Source organism: Carettochelys insculpta, chromosome 11 (assembly GCF_033958435.1).
Source record: "Carettochelys insculpta isolate YL-2023 chromosome 11, ASM3395843v1, whole genome shotgun sequence".
Lineage (NCBI taxonomy): Eukaryota > Metazoa > Chordata > Testudines > Carettochelyidae > Carettochelys > Carettochelys insculpta.
Genome location: NC_134147.1, coordinates 27,547,510 through 27,571,293, shown reverse-complemented (window position 1 = coordinate 27,571,293; position 23,784 = coordinate 27,547,510). Strand labels below are relative to the sequence as shown.

General features: G+C 43.7%; 1 protein-coding gene across 5 annotated transcripts in view; it reads right to left on the bottom strand.

The window, feature by feature from the left end:
* Nucleotides 1-23,784, bottom strand: part of CHCHD6 (coiled-coil-helix-coiled-coil-helix domain containing 6) — a 184,896-nt gene that overhangs the window by 79,677 nt on the left and 81,435 nt on the right. For all 5 annotated transcript variants that reach the window (XM_075005244.1, XM_075005247.1, XM_075005246.1 and 2 more), the window contains one exon: nt 7,080-7,150. In XM_075005244.1, coding sequence (XP_074861345.1) covers nt 7,080-7,150 — 71 coding nt within the window. The remainder of the gene's footprint in view (nt 1-7,079; nt 7,151-23,784) is intronic.

Here is a 23,784-nt window from a genome sequence, read left to right as displayed (position 1 = left end):
CTAAGTAGAACCATGCATGATCTTTTGGCCTTCATGATCTCTACAGAAACCAGTCAAAAAGATGGTAATTCCTCTGGGATTTGCTCATGGTTGCCACTTTCAGTAAAGACCTATTGCTGCTATGAAGTCCACTATGAAACTTAAGACGACTCATTTTCAGGAGACTGAACTCAAACTAATTTGCTGTTCCAAGATTACCCTGTTCAGAAGCTTTTTACCCTGTGCCTGTGCCAGTCCGTGCAGTTCTACTTTTCATTCAAAGCCCAGGAGGATACTTACCACTTGTCAGTTTCTCTAAGATAATCACCTTAAATACTCATGTCCATTAAGTTTAAAGATCCTAGAATCATCACTCTTAGAGAGGAGGTCCCATGTGGAGTAAATGTTGATGGCAGCCTGTCCATTGAAAAGTTGCCTTGGTTTCAAAGCTGATATCTATCAGGATGAAAAGATAGGGGCGTTCTTTAAATGCTCACAGATAACTCTGCATGGCATATTTACTCCTCTCAGTGTAGTGCACTAAGCAATAGGGCTCTTGGTAAACAGCTTCAGAGAGAGTTCAACAGAGCATAAGGTGATCTCAGAGGGAAATTACTCAGCTCCAGAACAATTTTATCTTTTAACAACATCCTAATCCCCCTACCCCACTCTGCAGCTTTACCTTTTAAAGAAGACCACATGCCCACACCCAACCATGTCAATGCTTGCTTCCAAATTTAAAAATAATAATAAGATAAGGTCAAACTCAACAAAAGAAAATAAATGAAATTAACTAAACCCAACACTTGGAGGATAAATCTTGAGTGCCTGCACTAAGCCATAACCTCTTCACTGATTTCTCCCTCCCCACCGCCCTTAAGAGATTCAGGGGCTGTAATAACATTTAATCCTCGGAAGCTAATCTAAATGTAACACTCAAAAGAAGACAAAGACAACGCAAAAGGAAAAAAAACATGGCCACTGCCTTTTGGGAGTCCTGCTTTATCCCAGGAGCGAGCGCATTAATAGAGCTTGGAATGAAATGCCATTTATTCTCTGTAGCAGGGAGGGGATTAACAAGTTGTCTTCTCTAAACCCAGTCTGAGTCATGGCTCTCTGAGCACTGAGAAAAGGATGTGAAGCAAAGTGAAGGGTGGGGAGCACTGGTCTTTTATGTACATACTGCTTCTTTTGTGGGTGGTTACTGATGTGCAGAGTTTGCTAAACAGGGAAGGAGGGAGGAAAAGTTCCGAGTCTCCAGACTTTAATTCCACTGGTTAACAAAGGGCAGCAATTATAATAAAATCAGAACCACAATATGTCCACGGCAGTGCTCCAAGTCACCAGAGCACACGATCAACATGGGTGTATTACTGAAGGTGCTGAAAGAATGGCCCATTTTCCCTGCTCTGTTAGGTAGCCTGTTGTTGACTGGAGTTACCCTTGGGAGACAGATGCAGGCTAGACAGAACCGAAGACAGGACAGTGAGCAGAAGATGGAGAGGATGGCTGTGCAATTTTCTGAGATACTTTGCATGCCAGTGGAAGCTAAGTTCAGGTACAGTGGTTAGGAACACAGATTGTCACACAAGATCAAATCACTGTAGTAGTAGCCTGCCTTCAGCAGAAGCCATCATCTGGTGCTTCTCTTGTGGACTCACTACATGGCCTGGAACAAAGTACTCCAATTATTTGTTTTCTCCCATGCAAGATGGAGATATAAAGTCTCCCCACCAGCCTCACAGGTACATTGTAAAGACTCATCAGTTAAAATCTGTACAAAACTCTGAACAAGTGAAGAGCTAAGCAGAGAAAAAAACACAATGGTGCATTTAACCACGTGTGAAGCTGGAAATGTTTAAAAGGACTGAAGAGTGAAGGAAACGCACATTCATATCAATAGATGCCACACAAGCAACTTCCAGGACTTACGCTTCTCTGACTTTTGCTGCAGTTTGGTCTCCGCAAAGAGGAATTTACTTACAGCAAGGGACGTCTCATTTCCTTTCTCCATCCCTCAGTACATAAAACTACAAAATGTGGTGCTTTGTAAAAGGGTACAAAATGCAGGACAGATGCATCTGATTAAGTGTATGCATATGCAAGATAGAGAAGGTAAGTTCAGTAATTCACCATGACTGATGAGATCGCTGTGTTATGGGCTCAGAGACAGACTGAGGAATGGAAACAAGGCATTCTGCATAAGGAAGAAGTAGCCCACTTCCTGTTCCCTCTTGTTATACAGGCATACTTGTGGAAAAGTGCAATATGCATGGGCCTGGGAGTTGGCAGACCTGAATTTCATCCCTAGAAGAATTTGTCTGATCTTGTTTGTATCTCAGTTTTTCCACCTGTAGAAGGGGGATAATCAAATGTATTCACTTTGGTAAACTACTTGTAGCTATACAGATGACCTAGTGATTTAAGACTAAACTGTATGACTGGTCGACTCCTTCAGCTGATTTGGGGTTCACTGAATTCAGATGGGGGTGTTAAATTTTTCATTCTTTAGCACTCAGCAAACAGTGCCTGATAAAGGGACCTTGTAGCATAAACGAATGTTTGATTCCACCCAGTAACTTCAGGTACACATACCTAGAGGGTTTTTCCCTCATTCTATCCAAGACATAGCTCTGTTCTATTTTTAGAACTGCAAGTTCTTTGGTCAGGAATTGTGTGTGATGTATGTTTGTATAGCACTCAGTACAACGAGGTGGTCAGTATGCTTAGCCTGTGGCATCAGCAACACTTAGATGATGTATTTCAGACAAGAGCCCAGGATGTAGGGCAAGATTGCTTGTGATTTCCTAAAAATCTTCATTCTAAACAAATACATAATATGAGGAACTCTTGCCGCCTCACATTTACCATTCTGGCAGCCTATTCTTTCCCAATAACACAGGCTTCCAGAACATGGTTCCCAAACTATCTTTTGAAGACAGCAATGTGAACTTCAAAAGAGATACCACACTGGGGGGCAAGGTGAGACCTGGTCTAGTACGGGCTACCATCTAAATGAACCCAAGGGAAGTCTCTATTTATAGTGGCCAAATTGTCCTCTCTCTTCCAAAGAAAATATTACAAGAAAGGACAAGCAGGAAATCTCAGACTGGCTGCTCTTAGAGGCACAAAGAGAAGTGGAAGGGACCACTAAAACTCTGAAACAATCTTGCTAAATTTCAGTAACAGAGAGAAAGCTGTGCTAGCCTATATACTATTAAAACAAAAAAGAAGTAAAGTAGCACTTTAAAGACTAAACAAAATAATTTATTAGGTGAGCTTTCGTTGGACAGATCCACTTCTGCAGACCATAGCCATACCAGAACAGACTCAATATTTAAGGCATAGAGAACCAAAAATAGTAATCAAGGTTGACAAATCAGAAAAAAAAATATCAAGGCGAGCAAATCAAAGAGAAGAGGAGCGGAGGGGACAGAGTCAAGAATTAGATTAAGCCAAGTATGCAAAAGAGCCCCTATAGTGTCCCAGAAAATTTGCATCCCGGTTCAAACCACATGTTAATGTGTCGAATTTGAATATGAAAGAAAGTTCAGCAGCCTCTCTTTCCAAAGCAGTGTGAAAATTCTTCTTCAATAAGATGCAAACTCTTAAGTCATTAACAGAATGGCCCACTCCATTAAAATGTAGACTAACTGGGTTGTGGATCAGGAGTGTTTTGATGTCTGTTCTGTGTCCATTAACTCCTTGTCTGAGAGAGTTTGTAGTCTGTCCAATATACAAAGCATCTGGCCATTGTTGGCACATGATGGCATATATGATGTTAGCTGAGGAACATGAGAATGTGCCCATGATTCTGTGAATAACCTGGTTAGGTCCAGTGATAGTATCTACAGAATAGATACGTGGACAAAGCTGGCAGCGGGCTTTGTTACAAGGAAAAGTTCCAGGATTGGTGTTCCTGTGGTACAGACTGTGGCTGTTGGTGAGAATCCTCATAAGGTTGGGAGGCTGTCTGTAGGAGAGAACAGGCCTGTCACCTAGGGCCTTCTGGAGTGTGGCATCCTGATTAAGAATAGGTTGTAGGTCTTTAATAATGTGTTGCGGTGGTTTGAGTTGGGGGCTGTGGGTAATGACCAGTGGTGTTCTGTTCTTGGCTTTTTTGGGCCTATCTTGGAGAAGCCGGTCTCTGGGTATTCATCTGGCCCTGTCGATTTGTTTTTTTACTTCTCCTGGTAGGTAATTCAGGTTTATGAATATTTGGTAAAGATCTTATAGTTTTTGGTCTCTGTCAGTAGGATCAGAGCAAATGCAATTGTACCTAAGGCCTTGACTATAAACAACGGATCTAGTTATGTGTGCAGCATGGAAGCTAGGAGTGTGTAGGTAAGTATAGCGATCAGTGAGTTTCCGGTAGAGTGTGGTACCGATTAGGCCATCCTTGATTTGTACTGTAACACTCAGGAAACGCATCTCTCATGTGGAGCAATAGAGGCATAAGTTGATGGTGGGGTGCAGATTGTTAAAGTCCCTGTGGAAATCTTCTAAAGAGAGACTTTATACCGTGGGTCCAAATCATAAAGATGTCATCAATGTATCTTAAGTAGAGGAGGGGTAATAGGGGACGAGAGCTGAGAAATCGTTGTTCCAGGTCCGCCATAAATATATTAGCATATTGTGGGGCCATACGAGTGCCCATAGCAGTTCCATTCTTGACTCCCCACCCCGCTGCCCCTCTGCTCTCTGATTTGCTCACCTTGATCATTTTTTTCTGATTTGTCAGCCTTGATTACTATTTTTGGTTCTCTATGCCTTAAATATTGAGTCTGTTCTGGTATGGCTATGGTCTGAAGAAATGGGCCTGTCCCATGAAAGCTCCCCTAATAAATTATTTTGTTAGTCTGTAAAGTGCTACTTTACTTCTTTATTGTTTTGCTAAATTTCAGGAATTTTTGCTAAGTTTTGCTAAATTTCAGGAATCAGCCTTTATACCGATCTGAATTGTTTACCATTTCCATGAACAGCTGCATCTCCAGATGGTAACATGTGGCAGGTCTTCGTCTTGCAAGGAAAAGGGGAGGTCAAAAAAACACCAAGAAAATCCAACTTAAGGTTGTCCTACAGCCAGCTTCCATATATAGCTGATCACAAATGCAGGCTATAATGTAACCAGAGGTCTTAATCTCCTCTAAGAATTCATTATGTCATATCTCTGTTGCATGTATTTTCATCAACTGGCTACACAGTTCTGGAAGCACATACAGAAAATATTTTCTCTCTGATCCAGAGAACCTGAAGAAAAAAGAGTGTTACATCTTGATTACCACATCTACAACTTTTATATTTTACTTTAATAATTTAAGTTTTACTAAAGAGAGTTCTTTGAAAATGTCTGGGATATATCAGTGCCTTGATTTTGTAAGTATATTGTACATGAGCTTTCGCAGCAACCAGAGTACCTAAGCAGCAGTGTGGAATTATAAACAGGTTAGGTGACAGATACTCTGGCAGCTAGTCATCATTTAAAAATATATATATATATATACAATATGCTGTGTACCCCGCTTACATAATCCTGTATAATATATGCATGTGGTTAAATATCACATAGTCTGCATCTGATCCTCTTGGACTGCATATGTTAATACTCCAGATTATTACATTTTGGCTGGGTGTTTGTTGTACCAAACTGAGGTATAAATGCTGCTCTTAACAGTAGAATTGCTCTGAACTCATGAATAGTAAAGAATTCTCAAAACTACATGATTTTTTCTTAAAACAGCTCTAAGTACACATGGAACACTGAGCTAGAAAAAGCCAATAGCACACAAAAATGGAGTAATTTAGACATGAAATGTGCTATAGTGGCAAAGACGGTATCACCATTTATACTATTTACATTTTACATTTCTCTTAGCTGGACAATGAAAAAAGTTTAAATTTTCTGCTGTTATGCACTAGCCCAAGACACTCATCCCTCGTTTAATGAGTACTTTACTTACGAGTACTCGCTAAAATGAGGGACAGACATACATACCTTTGTTCATAAAACAAGTGAACTTTCCCCACTTTTATGAGCCAGCTGCAGGGCCCTGGCTGGGCAGGCAGGGAGACCCACAGCCCTGGAGCTGGCTCTGCTCCAGCTATGGGGTCCCTGGCTGCAAGGTGAGAAGACCCACAGCCTTGCCGCTGGAGTGGAGCCAGCTGCAGCGTCTCTGGCCAGGGGAGAGCAGGAAGTCCTGCAGCCTCCCCCACCCCTCAGGTGCAGTGGAGCCAGCCGCGGGGTCCCTGGCTGGTGGGAGGGGAGACTCGCAGCCTCATGGACAGCTCTGCTCCAACTACGGTGTCCCTTGCTGTGGGGAGGGGAGATCTGCTGCCCCTGCCCAGCCCGCTCCTAAAACCCCCGGCTCACAACTCCCCACATACCCCCCCAGCCCAGCCTGCTCCCAACACCCACCCCAGTCCGGTCCCCAAACCCCCTGGCCAGCCGCACCCCCCCACAGGTACCACTGCTGCAGCCTGAAGGAAGGAGCCGCCACCAGGTTTTTACCCTCCCTCCCGCTCATGGCCCCAAACTGCCCCTCAGCCTTTGACCCTTTCCAACACCCCACCCCAACCCAAGGTTCACTTACCTTTCACAAGCAGCGCCACATGCTGCCATTCCTTCCCTGAGTTAGGAGCACTATGAACCAGAGACTTTAACGTGTATTTAATGGTAATTTAGTGTCCCTCTCACAAGATTCCGCCTACAAGCAGAAAGTTGGGACCCAAATGTGCTCATATAGCGAGAGATGAGTGTACTACCAAGGTTACAAATGCTGTGATTGACAGCTGAAATGTAAACCAGAAATACTTTTCACTGTTATTCTACAAATCTTGAAAATATTCTAATCCAAACTGTGTTTTCCAGACCACCCCCCCACCTTCATTTCCTTCTTTTTTATTTTCAAATAAATGCCACACTTTCACCCTAAATGTTCTCCATTAAAATTAGCACAAAGAGAGTTTACAACTGCTCAGGAATCTAAATACTTAATCTGAGGTAACATCAGACTTCATTTACGTAACTATCCAGGGGCTATGCACCCAGAGCATTATAAATGCAAGCAAACGTGTTGAAAAGGACAGAAATTACTTCTTACTTTATGTGGTTCTCAGCACTTGTGGCTGCCTCATGGAACTGCTCTGATGTCAGCTTGTAGATTTCAGCGTTCTGAAACAAAGCAAATATCACTCATCACTCAAGTTTGTGCTTATTTGTACTATACCCTGTGATGTAATTGTCTTCTATAATAAAACATATTCATTTTTCACTCAGCAGGCACCGCATTCTGCGACAAAACAATTTAGGCTCCACCAACATAAAATACGAATATAAAAGAACATCTGCACTTCTCTACAGATCAGAACAAGGCAACAAACTTAAGGTACACTGACACCTCCTGTGGGAAAGAGTAGGCCTCTTGGCCAATACAGTAAACTCCTTCTTATTCAGTATCTGTTATACTGGAACTCTCACTTAACCGGCACCAGCCCATGCCAGCTCTGCCCCTGGCCTGGAACTGGGCTCCTGGAGTTCCTCTGGACCCGACAGAGCTCCCTTCCCAGCCTGGCTGCCAGCAGAGCGCCACTCCCCAGCAAAGTTCCTCCTGGGGCCAGCCTCCTGGAGCCGCTCTTCTGCCAGCAGAGCCCAGCACCCAGGGACAGCCCTGCACACCAGCACAGTTCAAGACCACTGGCAGAGCCCAAGGCCACCAGCAGAGCCCCATGCACTGGCATTGTCCTGCGCCACAGCAAAGCCCAGTCTGCCTGCAGAGCCCCGAGAACCGCACAGTTCTCCCAGCCTCGGAGCTGCTGGAATTCCCCCAACGCAGTGCCCCAGACAGCTCCCAGCTGTTAAGCAGCATTTTTTAATATTTGCCAGCTATGAAAGAGTTTACTGATTCAGCATATGTAACTTCACCAAAACTACTTTTATATCAGGAATTCTCAACACTACTTACGTTTGTTTTGATTTCTTAAATTGCTGTGGAGAGCCTTTAGCTTACTGACTCGCAAGTGTCAAGGTTAGCTGACAACAATGTTGGCCTAACAAGAGACTGAATTTCATATTTCAATCCCAATGCCCATCTAGCTTCCTTTGTAAGGAAAATTTGTTGAGCCATTTGTAGACTAACCACTTTCATGGTATAGGGGAAGTACCAGACTTCAGTCCGTTTGAAAGAGTAGTTGCACACTTACACAAGACAAAGACTTCTTTTTAAAATAAATGAAGAGATGAGATAAATAGGATGTTGGAGGTAAGTACTAAAATTCACTTTAGGGCCCAGCCTTGCTCTTTTCCTACCTATCTCCTGATTTTGTCATTTTATGTTAACAAAATTATCTTCCAACTTTTCTCCTGTGATTGTGACTGAGGTCCTCTATATCAAGAGACTGCAAGTACTGTTCACTGGTTAGAAATGAGAGTAAGTCGAGTTATCACCTATATGCCTCAGTTTCACTTCTGTAAAGTGGCAATAACACCAGCCTACTCCACAAAAATCTTTTGACTTTTAGCTAATGGAAAGGTTTGTTGAAGTACACAGTTGAAAGGTATTGTATTTAAGTGTCATTTCTATACATATCCGCATTCATGTAAACGCACACAAACCACAGGAAGAAGTTAGTTTTCTCAAATTTTGACCTCATAATTACTCTTAGAACTGACAAATCATAGATAAGTAATCAGTCCAAGATGAGTTTTGCCAGCAAGCAGTCATGAATGTCTTTGTTTGCTTATTTGTTACACAATAGGCTGACTTCTATACTGCAAAAACCTACTTCTTTCAATAACAAGAGTTCATATTTTAATAGAGCCTTTTTCTCTGTCCTGTAAACATATCCTATGACTTTCAGCTCCCTGCTGCTGCTTATTCACATTTGAACCTACAAGGTCTATGTGCCAATTAATTACATTTACCATTGGAAATGAAACAATGTGAAAAGGTAGGTATGAAGAGTGTTATTTCTTTGCAAGTTTCATAAGTCTCATTGTTTCTCCAATTAGTTCCCAAACAATTTTCATATTTCTCAAAGAGTCTAGATTTGTGAGATCAAAATAAGAGGAAAAGGGAAAGTGAATAAGAGAGAGAAGGGAAGGTAGGAAAATTAAGCATTTTTCTGGCAGTAGGAAGTACTGCCATCAGACACCATTAGACAGCAGCAGTATGCAGAGAAACAGCAGCAGGAGATGAAAATAAGAACAAATATGCTATATGTGAGGCCCAGCATGAAGTTGGCATTTAACCCATTTAAGGAAGGCAAAGCGGCCAGAATGTGTTTGCTGTAGAGCCACAGATTTGAAACAATTGTGCAAAGGTCTCTGCATGGTTTGAGCGAGGAAAGATTCAGAACCACAACTTTATTGTGATGGGGTACTAGAAATGATGGTATCACCACTGTTGCATCCAGTTCCTGCCTGAGCCCCTTGGCAACACTGGGTGCAATCCTCAAGCATGGACAGAAGTACTGAGGCATGGAACCATAAGAAACCAGCCGTCTTAGCAGTACCACTGCTTAGCCAGTTATTCCTCATTGTACAGATAATTCTTCTCTTCCTAAGTGTAGCATTTTAGATTTATTGAATTTCCATTTGTTAATGGGCAGTGTGGGCAGCCCAGCTGGAGCACTCACTGTCTACAGCAGCAGGGAGGATGGGAGAGGAGTGTCTGCTCCTGCCCCAGCCAGGGACTGGGGTTGCTCCACCCAGCTGATGTGTCCTTGTCCATGGTGCACCAGGGACCAGAGCTGCTGTGGTGCATTGGAGCGCCTCCCACCTGTGGCAGTGCTGCAGGCAGGAAAGCTCTAGCCCGGGCAGAGCAGCCTCCATCCCCAGTGAGCTCTAGGCAGGACAGCTGGATAAGAAGGGCAGCTTGAGATGCTACTCCAGTCTAGCTGGGCTGAAGCGGCCTCCCCAGCCCCTCCCCCACTTAATTGGTTAACCAGTTAAACCTACCAGTTAACCAATGAAATGAGATTTTACATCCCCAGTGGGGTTATGTTTTTTGGGGCTCCCTCCAGCAATTAAACTAGTTTTGAAAATCCCTGAAATCCCATCTACAGCTGCAAAATTTGGTGTTATGGTTTGAATCTTTCCAGCACGTTCTTGTTCTGATATGCCACCACACTGTGACAGAATATTCCAGTAGCTAACATTAACCCCGGAATTTTTAACTGGCCTGAAAGCTCGGAACAGGCAGCTCTGTGAAAATGCAGGGCCACTTTACCCACATTATACTAGGTGATAACTTTATCAAGTGCCTTGTGACCACAGGTATAGCTGGTGTCTAAAGCTCAGCCCCAGAGAGGCTGTTGGTCAAATATCTCAAAGAACCCCATATTAAGAAAGCAGCTTCATCTGGAAGCCTGTTTAAAAAATAGGCTCAGAAAACATCCAGCACAGGAACAGTGTTGCAGCTCTCATGATTTTCATCATGAGTTTCATGATGTTTAATGTTTTATTTAAAGCTCCATTCCTAGAGACAAGTAGCTACATAAGAATTTGAAGTGTCATTAAAAAAATCCTACATTTCCAGCCAGCCTTTGTGGTGCTGAAAAAAGTTTGATAATGTGACCCATATGAACCCAAAAGGAGAGAATCTGAAATGTATTTTTTTAAGCTGATGAATTCTGAGGATCTGATTCGTGATTTTTGATGTTAGGAGTTGGCAATTTTGGGATTCTGTCTTTAGCATGTGAACAAGCTGTACCAAGACTTAAAAGGCTTGCCTCTTCTGGTAAGTACTGGTTTGATGGTGAGAATATGAAAATATATCCTTGAGAGCTCTCTCTCTCTCTCATGCGCGCGCGCGCACACACACACACACACACACACACACACACACACACACACACACACACACACACACACACACACACACACACAAACCCAGCCAGTTCATATTTGCCCTTACATTGAAGCGTATTACATCCCACCTCAGCAGAAAGTGCATTGTTCACTGCAATACGTGAAACACTTGATACAAAAATGTGAGTGAAGTGAGAAAAACCTGAAACTAATCAGATTTTAGGTGAAATGCTTTGCTAACCTTAAGCAGCAGCAGCAGCAGGAAAAAACTCTAACACCAGAACACAGATTTATCCATCAGGTTAAGGACTGGGTCAGTGGATCAGAGACTGTTTGGTATAAAAAGACAACAGACACCAAAGCTATCATGAGGCATTTTGACACTTTGGTGTATAAAATCTTGTCAGTGGTCATAGTGCTTAAAGATACAAAAAGAGGATTAATGGTTCTTGAAATGTTGCCAGCCTAGATGAATGCTAGTGACACTTCTGATGAAACGGAGCAGGGGATTGGAAGTTTTGAAAAATGCTATGGACCACCGCTGTGAGATTAGATGGCGAAATCTGCCTAACACCTGACAGATGCATCACTTGTTATCCCCTTGTCCTCCCCCTGCATCACCACCACCTTGTCTGTGCACACTCCAGCATTCAACAAATGTCCTAAAGTGTGACCCTATATAAGCTGAAAGGAATGTATGTCACCCACCTTTGCTAGAAGGAACAAATATGCTCTAATGTGCAGGAGGATAAATACAAAATGAAAGGTGGAAAATGGGCCAGACTAGAGTGAATTTAGCAACTCTGCCATAAGTGTCTGCCAAAGATTTTAAATACCTGCTTCCCAATGCCACTGAAGTCACAGATTAAGACCTCACATAACATTTATGAGAATGTGCACATCTGCTGCCCCTGCCATTTGCGCACACAGCTCACAAAGTAGCTGCTACAGACATTTAGATTAGTGGTTCTCATGTGGGGTCGTCACTCCCCAAGCACCACTGAATGGAGCCTGTCTGAGCCCTCGGTACATTCCTTTGTGTCCCCTTGTGGCACAGAAGTTTCAACGGACAGCAGCAACACACACAGTGGGACTTGGGGAGGGCATGCCAGAGGATTTCAAAGTAGGGGTGTGTAGCGTCACATGGAGGGGAGGTGCCATGAAGCCAGGTGGATGAGGTGGGCCCTCAAGAGCAGGGCTCAGGAAGGAGTGCCAGAGGTTTTCAAGCTAGGGGTCTCAGAGGAACATTCAGGTGAGCGAGCAGTGACACCAGGTGGCTCAGGTCAACACTGTGAGGTGGGGCTTGGGGACAAAGCACAATCTCCATCCCCTGAATCACCTTATTTGGCTACTCTGACTGCTTAGGCTGGAGGGGCCCAACCAAAAATGGCAATGTCATTACAGAAGAGGCATCTTCCCATTCTATCAGAAAGGTTTGGCTCTCAGCCATTGACTCCACGAGGAGGCACAGCTAGCAGAGGAGACACACCACTACTCTGCCCTGCTGCATCAGCACGTTGGGGTGCAAGGTCAAATGGAAGGCAGACATCTGGGGTGCATGTGACCCCCACAAGACACACATCCCTGACATTGCTTCACATCACACAAGGAGAGACAGACTGCAATAAGAAGCACGCATACTCACTGATACCTCTAAGTACTCCTCTACTCTTCCTGAAAGCATTACTAGAAGAATGTATTTATATGAAATACACATATACTCTTGCCAATCACCTTCTCTATTGGGGGGGTCAGTAATTAACACTGCATTTGAAAAGGGGTTCATCACCAATGAAAAAGTTTGAGAATTTCTGGTTTAGCTAGTACTGCCCCTATGGGAGCAACAGAGGAAAGTCCCCCAAAAACTTCAGCTAGCACAGACTGCAGCAGCTACATTTCCTCAGGAATTTCTCCTACGGGGAGCACAATGCACTTGTGTGCATAGACTAAAATGACCTCATGTTTCATAGTTAGGTGTAATTCAAATTCTTGGGTTTCACCAGTAAGAAGTTCCCCATGGATTGGAACCTGGTCATTTGAGAGCTTTTCCCCACTCACAGATCCTAAAGCTGCAAGCAGATAGTCCCTCAAATTAGTCTTTGGAATTGCCCCCATATACATTCATGTTTGGTCTGAAGGAGCTGAGTTTTGGATCTCCGGGACATACTGCAAAGGCTGGTCACTTCAAGTCTCAGAGGGGATGTGACAGGCTGGACCACAGAAATTCCTTAAGGTTGTCCCATGGTTTGCAGATCAAGTCACTGACACCCACCTTCCTGCTCTCTGGGACTCTCCTGTCCTGATGGACCACAAGCTCTTATCTCCCACAGCAAAGGCACAGACTTGGGGTAACGGCCCCCTACACTGCAGTACAGATGCTGAACCACTTCAGCACCAGGAAGACTCAGCTATAAGTGTTCAAACCCCCAAAATGTACCAAAACACCAAATAAACCCATCATACTCTGTGTAAAACTTTTATACAGAAGAAGCTCATAAGGTCACCCCTCCCCTTATCAATGAAAGGGAGAGATGCACAGTGGTTGCTCTCCCCATGCCCCCTGGTAACAATTGGGCTTGACGATAAACAAAAAGTGGCTTTTATTAAGTATAAAAAGTAGGATTTAAATGGTTGCAAGTGAAAACAGCCAGATCAAACTAAGTTACTATGTTAAAATATAAATATAGACAGATAATCCTAATATGCTAAGACACTTGTTACATGCAAATTCTTACCCTGATCAGTTGACCCAAGCATCTTTCACAAGGTAAGCAGCCTCTTAGCTTAGGCCCAGCCCTTCCCATTGCTCAGTCTTAGATGTTTCCAGCAGGCTCTTAAGTAGTAAGGGGAGAGTGGGGGGGCGGCTCCTGGCCTCTGGCAACTACTCCTGTTGTTAGCTTTCCTCCCTTATATCCTTTGTGCCCAATGCAGAATTTCTCTGTGCTCCATTCAAACTTTTCTCAGCTTAAGGGGAAGTAGTACCAGATCCTATATGTTTTTTTCCAGCATCTGGTGGCTCAGCCACAGGTCTTTCTAGGACCAACCACAGTTTGGGCTTACTCAGGAAACAAGACTATTCACAAGTCATTGACTTGACCACCAAGTCATTAAGTTTCTGGAGCATCACTAATGTCCCTCAGCAGAAAATTCAGAATTAAAACCAGATTCACAATTCGTATTTCTAACTTCACATGCAAGAATGATACAGGCACACAAATACGATATGCAGATTCAGTAGAGTGTAACTTTAAAATTTACATGTAACATGATGCCATTTGCATAAGCTATCTTTGGGTTATAAAACTCATAAGCCAATTTTCATAAAGCATGGGGAGAACCCTGTGACAGTGGGGTTGTTGCAGCGCTCGTTTCTTATTTGCTGATGTTGGTCCATCAAAGATAAACAGCTGATGTTTTCCACTGCTGCTAAGTGTAAATGTATTTGAAGGATAATCAACAAGCACAATTTACAAATGGAAAAAATGAACAGATAAGGCACACTATGTGGCTCTTGAGAATAACGGGTTAAAAGTGAAGGCCAACTTTTATGAGATTTTACTTCCATTCTCCTACACTTTGCATGGAGAAGATACAGGGAAGAATGGGGCTAGTGCTGGCATGGGAAAAGGTGTTAACTACCCAAAGGCAGCTTCTAAGTGAAGCTCTGGTATTTGCTGTTTAAGCATGGGCACATCCACTCCTACCGGAGCCTGCAGTGAAGTCAGAGAGCTGAATCTGTGACACCCAATTCATTCCCTTGGCAACAGACTGTGAGATCATACATCCTCGATTAGGATTCACTGCAAAATCAAGGAGAAGAGTCACATCTGCAATACTATCAATAGGGAAAATTAAACAAGTCAGTGGCAGGAGCATACTTCTGTTGGAATAAATCTGCTGCAACTCTATGCATGGGTGAAAGCAGGATAAAACTCAACAGCTACAGAAAGCTTTTCATATCCAAAGTGCTTTACAAATATTAGCTCTTACAATGCCCCATGAGAGAAATGACTGACTAGCCCCATTTTGCAGATGATGAAAATGAGACAGTGAGTTGTTTTAAACCACAAAAAAAGACGAGTCAGAAACAAGAATAGATCCCAGAACTTCCTACTTTCCAGTCCTGTACTCGAGCTAATCGACCCAAATAAGAACACATTTACACTAAAGCATTGGCCTTTGAAAATGCTGGGCTCACATTAAGAAATCAGGGTGAGTTCAGAAAGAGGGCTCCCATGAGGACATACTAAAAAGTTTATTTGTAAATACATGTCCTGTTTTGTGCACAGGGCCAAGTATCTCAATATGTGCCCCTCAGAAGCCCAAATTCAGACACTCTTCCTTTAGAAAACCATTAATGTCTCATTGAAAATATGAACAAGAGTGAGTTTAAAAAAATTTAATTTTATTCTCTTCCCTCCACCCTCCCAGTCTTCCTTCCCCACACATACCATGAAAACTAGTTTTGTAATTATTTAGAGAATGGTTTCCAGAAGTTCAACCCTCATATGTGGCCATGAGGCCAATAGCTTCTGGTTGGTAAGACATGCAGCAGATGTAAACAACAACTCATGAAAAGTAGATAACCCTTAGCAATAATAAAGGGAACCAAAACAGAGAAAATACATCATATTACTTAGAAGCAGGATTCAGTTAAAGTAGATAACTTGCAAAGTTTGCTGTGAAAAATCAACAGTGCTTTAGAGTTCTGAAAAGCAGAATCAGCTTCACCAAGAAAGGCCATAAAATGCCAGGAGGCAACAAAGTCTCTCTGACAAGGATAGCATCAAGCAATGCAAAAGCCCCAGCATCACATTTAAAATGCTTTGGAAGATATCCTCACACACACCCTTTTTAGTTCAAAGTCTAATACAGGACTCAGATGTCCTAGGTGAGGAATTCACAGTAAATGCAGTAATCAATTATACCTGACAATTGCAGGTAAAGAGGCCTCACCAGCATTGATTAAGCATCGAGGTTTCTCAGCATCTGCTTTACAGAACTCCTCAGCCTGTTGGTACTGCACAGATAAAGCAGCATCCAAAAGACTTCACAGCATGATAGTTCCTGCTCAGTGCCCCTGCCTGGGTAGCATAGCAGCACTCACAGCTATGCAACAACACACATGGGTTCCGTCAACAGATCAGGGTTGCAAAAGCAGAAAGGGACCTCTAGGTCTCAGGACAGATTGATTACAACTCTAACTATGTAAGAGTGGGGTAATGGGCAAGCAGCTTGTGACAGGGGCAAGGGTCCTAGTCTGCATAACCAAAAGTTTCTATCAAGATATGACCAGTACTTTGTCGATAAAACTAACAGACCTCAGATAACTGCAATATGCTAAAAGGGGGATATTATTAGACCCCAGTGTCAACCCCCTCTGTATTAGAGGGGTATTTGATTTGTTAAAAGAAATTAATCACTCTCCAGGAACTCGTATCTGACAGACACCTGCATCATGGGTTTCTGAACACCAAGGCCTCTTCCTCCCACCAACACCATTCTGGATAAAAATATGGGATTTCTCACCAAGAATGCCCCTGCCACATTAAATCTTATTTCAGATCTGCAAGAAACTGGCCTGATAAGCAAGCTTTGCACCTCCATACAAGAGACCTGGATAATATTCCCAGGCCTAGATTGTTGCACAACGGATAACCAAAGAACGCGGTTGACTAGGTTCCAAGAGGTATCCAGCAATCAGGATGAAGGCATGCTGGCCTTCAGGAGGTACATGCAGAGGGAAAGGAGAACAAAAGAAGATAGGTCACGTCAGTGCACCAACATGTCCACAGAAAACCCCACAGAATAAGTAAAATTACTGGGGTTGTTTTTATTTAGGGTTGCAGGGGGGAGAGCAGAGTGAGGAGGACAGGCTGAACAAAGCGGACAAAGTGCTGGTCAGTGCTCGCCTACAATTTTTCCTTTTTTCCCCCCCATCCTCCCTAGGTTTTTCCCTCCTGCTGCAAATTGCATGCAGTTCCCAGCCAGTCATGCTTTGCTAAATAACCCTGACTTGTGCAGGGTTGAGAACCAGTCAACAAGCAATGATGAGATTGCTCCAAAATGATTAAGGAAAATGCGGAGCATCTCTCTGGTTACACATGAAGCCCCACTACACATTCCCTTCAGCACACAGGCAATGCTGTAAGCGCCATTCCTAAAGCCTCCGATATTCAAAAGCTCATTTGGTTGACAGGGAGCCTGTGGATTTGTGGACAGATTGTCACACAAACTGTCAGGTTTTTAGAAAGACGTTCAGACCTCTCTCTGCCTGCATTACAGAGCACATCAAAGACATAGAAGATGAACCAGACACACAGATCTGACTGACTGGTGGGTGTATATGTTCAGAGCACTGTACTAGTTGGGGGGGTAGTGGAGGTTATAGCTTGAATAATCAAGGGCAGAAAGTTCCAGAAACTTGACAGTTTTTGGCAGCAAGTCATCTTTGCATTTATATATTTGAGACATTTCCACATTAAGAGTGAATTCAGGAAAGAAAAAAATATATACAAGCAGAAACTTAATTTGCCACATTTCCCTCCACCAGTCTTTTTAAAGATATTTGTATTTTGAATCTGTGCTCACTTATATTCAGGGCCTTGAGCTGCAAGGAAGAGGTGATCTAGTGATTACACCAAGGAAAAGGAAGGTATTTAAAATGTGTATTCCACTATAGATATGCATGCACTCCATGGGCCTGGGACTGGAGAATTCTTGCAATCAGCACCCATTAGTGTGAACCTGCAACTCTGTTCTCCTTGTGTTCTGTACTGAGGTTGTAAAGGGTGATGCAGACTGACTGCTTATTCCAGTTCCTTCTCTAATGTGAAACCAGTCATGATCCAAAGCAGATGGGAAAGGAGATACACAGTGGAATACACACAGGGATCATGCACTCTCAAGAACCCTGGTTATGAAAAGGTATGTAAATTTCCCTTCTTCTCTGAGTGCTTGCCACTAAATGTATTCCACTGTGAGTGACTGAAAAGCAGTACTCAAAAAGGAGCAGGATAGGAGAATGCAGGTGTTGCAACTGCTTGCAGAACAACTGACCCAAAAGGGTGCATGAGCATAGGAGTCTTGCACCCAGGTATGTCTTGTGAACATGTGGCTACAACTCCATGTAGATGCCCCTGCAAATGTCCAGGAGGGATACTGTTGAAGTAATGCTGCTGTGCCATTGTAGAGTGAGCCCTTATTCTGTATGGGGAAGGGAGTTGTGCCAGCTGACGGAGCAGGATACTACCAGAGATCCACTTAGAGACTTTCTGGGAGTATACAGCTTGGCTTAGAACTCATTCTGCTGCAGCAACAAATGGTCACAGTGACTTTCTGATAAGTTTAGTTCTGTGCAGACAAAATGCCAGTGCTCACTGAATGCTGAAGGAATGAAGTCTACTCTCTATGCCTGAGATGCAGGGCTTTGGGGGAAAAAAAAGACAGATAAATGAACTGACTGATTTATTGGAAAGACGGAAATTATCTTAGCAGTGAATGACTGGTATAATGCAGTGAGACTCTCTCTTTATGGAATATTGTTTATGATGGATCATACTTACCGTCCTTCCCCACCGGTCAAGATGTTGGCAAGAAGAAACACAAACTTCATATGAACAGATGAAGACCTCATAGCTAACAGTCCAAAGGGTGAGTTTGTGAGCAGTGGAAAAAACTAAACCAAAAGTCCCAGTGAGGTGCTGGTTACCTTACTAACATGAAGGTTTTCATCAGGCCTTTCAAGAATTTTGTTGGTTACTCAATCTTTACCCACTCAGTAACATCAGTGATGATGAAATGCACTGACTGCTGTCAGATGAGCCTTCAGAGAACTAAAGAAAAAGACCTAATGTATTGAGCAAAAGCAAATAGTCTATAATAGTGGAAATGTCAGCTATCTAGAGCCATGGTGTCCAATATGCTCCCTGCTCTGCACATGTGGTGAATGGGGCAGCAAAGTACGGCAAAATGCAGCGGGGCACTCCTCCAGCCACTCCACACATGCACCCTGTCACATGAAAGGACAAGCACATGGTGGCAGCAGCGGAGGTAATTCCTCTGGCCCCAGTGGGCTTCAACTGCAGCACAGCTTCATCTTGAGGCAGCTTGCACAGCGGCGTCTCCAGCCACAGCATGGCTTCAGCCCAGGGTGGCTCATACAGTGGCATCAGCCCAGGGCAGCTCTAGCGAGTAATCTGGCAGGGGAGCGCCTGGCTCCCAGCAAGGGGGCGGTGCCTGGCTCAGGGGTGGGTGGACCTGTGGTGATCCATTAAATTTCTTTTGGACATCACTGGTACATACAGAGATGATAGGGAATCATTTCCACTTAGCCAGCTAGCTTTTCCTGGAACAATGCTTTCAGATACGAAGAATGGGTTTGCACATCTTCAGAGCAGGAGAATTCTAGAGCTGATGCCCATTACATATCAAGCTGTGAGATCATGCACTTTGGGGTTGGGATGCTGGATTCTGCCATTCTCCTGGCTCAAGAGATTTGGAAAGAAGCAGATGTTTTGGTGGGCAGGATGACATTCATAGGAGCCTTGTAAACTAGAATTGCCTGGTCCATTTGGAGGTTGACAAGGATGATTTGTGCCTTATCCTGCTGAATCTTTTGTAGCCCCCAAGGAAGGCATAACTCAAGTGATCTAATGAGGGAAGGAGAGCATTGCCTTCGTAGTGCTCTCCTTAGGTCCCCTGAAGCATTACATGTTGCTTTTCCTGTTTTTCTGGGCAGCAAACAGTGGGGGCCCCCCAGTGAGTAAACATCCTGCTCATTACTGAGTCATGTAACTCCCATTTGTGGTCAATGGCAAAATGCCTGGTGAGGCTGTCTGCCAATGAAATCTGGGCTCCTGAAAAGCACTGTCAATAAGACAGTATGATTCTTGACACACGACTTCCATAAAGTGATCACTTCTACACAGAGGGATGGTTCTTGCTCCTCCCTGCTTGGTTATGTAGAATATGGTTATCATTTTGGTTATTGCAAGGTTGTCATGAACTCATGGTAAAATTTGATAAATAACAGAAAGGCTTTGCAAGCTTCAGAAAGCTGAGAGTTCCAGAAAATAGATGTGCATTCTAGTCTCTCAAGGCATTCAAGTACCCTGCACCATGTAACTATCCATGTGTGCTTTCCCTGCCTCACAGGGAAATATCTGCAATCATCATCTTGCTGGATGTAAAGAGTAGCAAAGGAACACCCACACAGCACTTATTCTTGGTTCTTCTGCCACATTACTGAGGTCCTCACCCTGGTTAAAATTATTACTGTGGTGTTCATACTGCATTTGGTTGGTACATATGTTGTTTGGCACCTAACCTGTGGACAACAGAGATGGAGTCTGATGAAACCCATGATGTAAGTGCAAGACCCCATGCGTCCTAGGAGAGAAAGGCAAATCCAAATAAACCAGATTATGCACAACCCTCAAACATCAAATCACACTGCTCGTGGTGAAAAGTCTGACACATTGGAAGATAAGCCCAGAATCCAAGGCCTTGTCTATTCTACACACATTTATTGACAAAAGTCAGGTTTTGTCAACTAAACAGTGAAGGTGTACACCCAACAATGCTCCTCCTGTTTTAACTGTCCCGTTACGCAGACATAATAAAACCAACTCAGCAAGCAGCACAGAGCTTTCTGCAACAAAATTAAATTGACACAGCATCAGTGTAGACAGTGTATATCTTTATGTCACTTTAAGTGACCTCCAAGAGGTGTCCCACAATGCGCAGCATGGCAGGTCTGACAAGCACTTTCTGCTATGGTGCTCTGCAGCCAGGTGCACAGGCATGTGCCCCCTCCCTTTAAAGCCAGAGGAAATTTTGAAATTCCACTTCAAGTTTGCTTGGGGTGAACAGCTCACACTACATTTTCCCAGATGATCATGCTGGTTTCTGCAGCAAACATGCTTCCACCTGGATTACACCAGAATTTCTGGATCCGTAGGGACTTTGGGGAAAGGAGGCTGTGCAGTCGCAGCTCTGATCCAGCCACAGGAACTCTGACACCTTTAAGCAGACTGCTTATGGAATGGATAAGAAGGGTCACAATAGGGACACAGCAGTGGAGTGGAGGCAAGAGTGCCAGAAAGAAAGGAAGGCCAACCATCTAGTGCAACACCAAAAACACGCCATTCCTACAAGGGGCTGAACACTGTTCTCGGCAGCAACCCTACCTCCAACACCAAGAGCTCTATGGATATTTCAAGGGTGACTAGAGGCAGTTGCTGACCAACTCAATCCCAACAACAAATCCCTGGACAAGGAAGCTGAATAGGAGTGTGAGGCAAACAACAGGTTTGTCTGGTGGCGTAGCAGCCAGAAGTACTTTTTGACTTCAGAGTGGTCTAGCCAGCCCCAGCAGTTTCGCTCCAGTAAGTACTCATTTTCCTTTGATAATGAATTGCATATGGTAGAGGTCTCATTTATTTTGTTCCACAGTGCACATGGGAAAAGGAATTGAAATTAACACTAGGTGCTGTTTGCTTCTGTTTCACGTTCCCTTTTGTAGCTACACGGTAGGGGCCCTGCAGGTAAGTTTGTTTATGCACCCAGAGATCTCCTCAGAACCCTCCATAGGGACCTCAAAATACTCTGCAATCTTCTGCTTAAGACTCCTTGGCAGAACTGCTTTGTTTCTTTCCCTGTTGTAAGAAACTTTGCTGCACAAATTGGTAATTATTTCTGGAGAAACCAAAGCAGCTCACAGGCAAGCAGCAAGTGGACCTGTCTGAAGACAAATTAATAAAGGCACCATTGTATCTTTGGTTGCCTTCAGTAGTGTGAGTTAATGTTTGATTGTCTCAGCCTGTGGAAAACAGTGTCAGTATTCAGAATAGTATCTCGAAGAGCTTGTACTGATCTTCGTCTGAACCCACCCAGACCCTGTGTCCCACCTTGCACTGCCTCTTTCTGGGTTGGACTCACCACGTCTAGTGTTCTGGTTGTGCTGCATACTTGCCAAGGGAAGTGAAAAAGACATGCGTGTAACTTGTATGACTGAGACTAAGCATACACCCAATGCTGACTCTGTGTATTGTTTCTTTTGCTTCCATAGATGTAGCCTTAAGGGACAGCTCCTATAGACCAACAGAGTGTCTCCACCGGATAAAGAAGTGAATGGACATATTTTTTAAAGTGCCACAATTGTCAGATCAGGCCAATAGCAAGCACAGAGCATGGAGAGAGACAATCAGAATGAATAGCCAGCAGATGATACAGGTCAGGAGTGAATAACAGAGAATCAGGAGCAGATAATAAAGTCCATGGGGAACCAAACAGAGATGCTGATGTCCCTGATTCTACTGCAGGAGAACACGGGCGTGCTTGACTCCCCTGTACCCCATTCAGAACTGCTTTCCTTGCCCTCCCAAAACTTTCCACACACTTTCTCCTCACTTTCCCAGCCAGTCACCGTAACCCTTACAATCCATCCCTAGGAACATTTACCATGACATCTGGACTTACACAGCTGTGAAATCCTGACTTCAAAGAATACTGCTTAGTGTCATGTCCCTTGTAAGAAATCTTCATTTGTGTTTTGCTGCTTAATACAAATGCAGTCTTACAAAGACTGGATTATTTGCAACCCATACAGAGATTGCAACAAAAATTTGTACCTGGGGCAACTGGCACATCTGCACACTAACCTAACGCTCAAGCAGGAATCATTACAGTGGTGTCAATGTGGTAAGTAAACAATGCCAGATACATTTCATTACAGAAAGATACTGGGTCTCGTTGCCAAAATACTGCTTCAAGATGCGCTAATTTGAATAGCTCCCTGTTTAGCCATGGTGCCCGGCTTCTCAAAAATCAGCTGTGAGGTGGATCCACATTTACCCTCCACTTTTGGAGAAATGTTTTCCCTTCGTATTCACAAATGTTACGCAGAACATAGCAAGCTGCTGTGCTCATGGGAATAGTTTCCTCACTGAGGTGTAACAAACTTAAAAGGCGGTGCCAGCAACCCTTTCATCAGACTAACAAGTGAAGAATTACATAGAACGTGTGTTTGAGATGACCACTACCCTTGTTAGAATTGTCTGGTTTAGAAAGAAAGTCTCTGCATGAAGGCCAGTGTTCCTGAAATCCATGCATCACGTACCTTTCCTGAGTATCCAGTGTTGATGTCAGTGATCCATCAGTGCTTCCAACACCATTGAGAAATATCCCTTTATAACCATGTATTCCAAAATGGTCTGGAGGCCAATATTATAACATGTCATCCAACATCTAACCACAGTTCAGTGAATTCTACTGATGCAAAGCCATCTACTGCTCCCCACAAATTGCCCAGAGTCATAGTCCTTCATACCAGTAGGCAATTAATAGTCTGAATACTTGTACCACTGCAACTCCTATAGTGGCTTCCCAATTCCAAAATGATTCAGAAGTAACCAGCAGCAGTTTGGGATTGCCAGCTTCCACATGGCAATCACCACATGCCTACACACGTTTAGGGCAGCCCTCATTTTGATGTCTTTGTGACACAGGGCAGGGACCAGCTCTGCACAGAGCTCAAGGAAGATGGCTTTTGCATTTGAAAGTTCTGCAGCCGCTGTTCATCATCCCATACCTGCATCACAATCCATTTTCACCTCTTAGTACTCGATTCCTGATCCACTGTGTGCAGCTATTCCAAGAATGCAAACGTCAAACTTGAACAGTTTCTTTCTATACCTGCCTTTCTGTGTGCCACCACAGATTCTTGTTCAGACTCACAGCTCATGAAATAATGCATGATCAGCCACATTATGTTTATACGGCTTATTACAAGCCCAGTCAGCAATGCAGGATCCATGCTCTCAGGCAAAGATGGTGGACACAAAATTTACAGTGGTAGTTGAAAAATAGCCAAAATATAGGTCAGCAGCCACAGGAATTATGGAACAGAAAAAACTGCATCACAGAGAAGTGATCCGACTCCCACATCATGCAGTGCCAGCCATTTCCAGAACTCCTAGTGGGAGGAGGTGGTGATT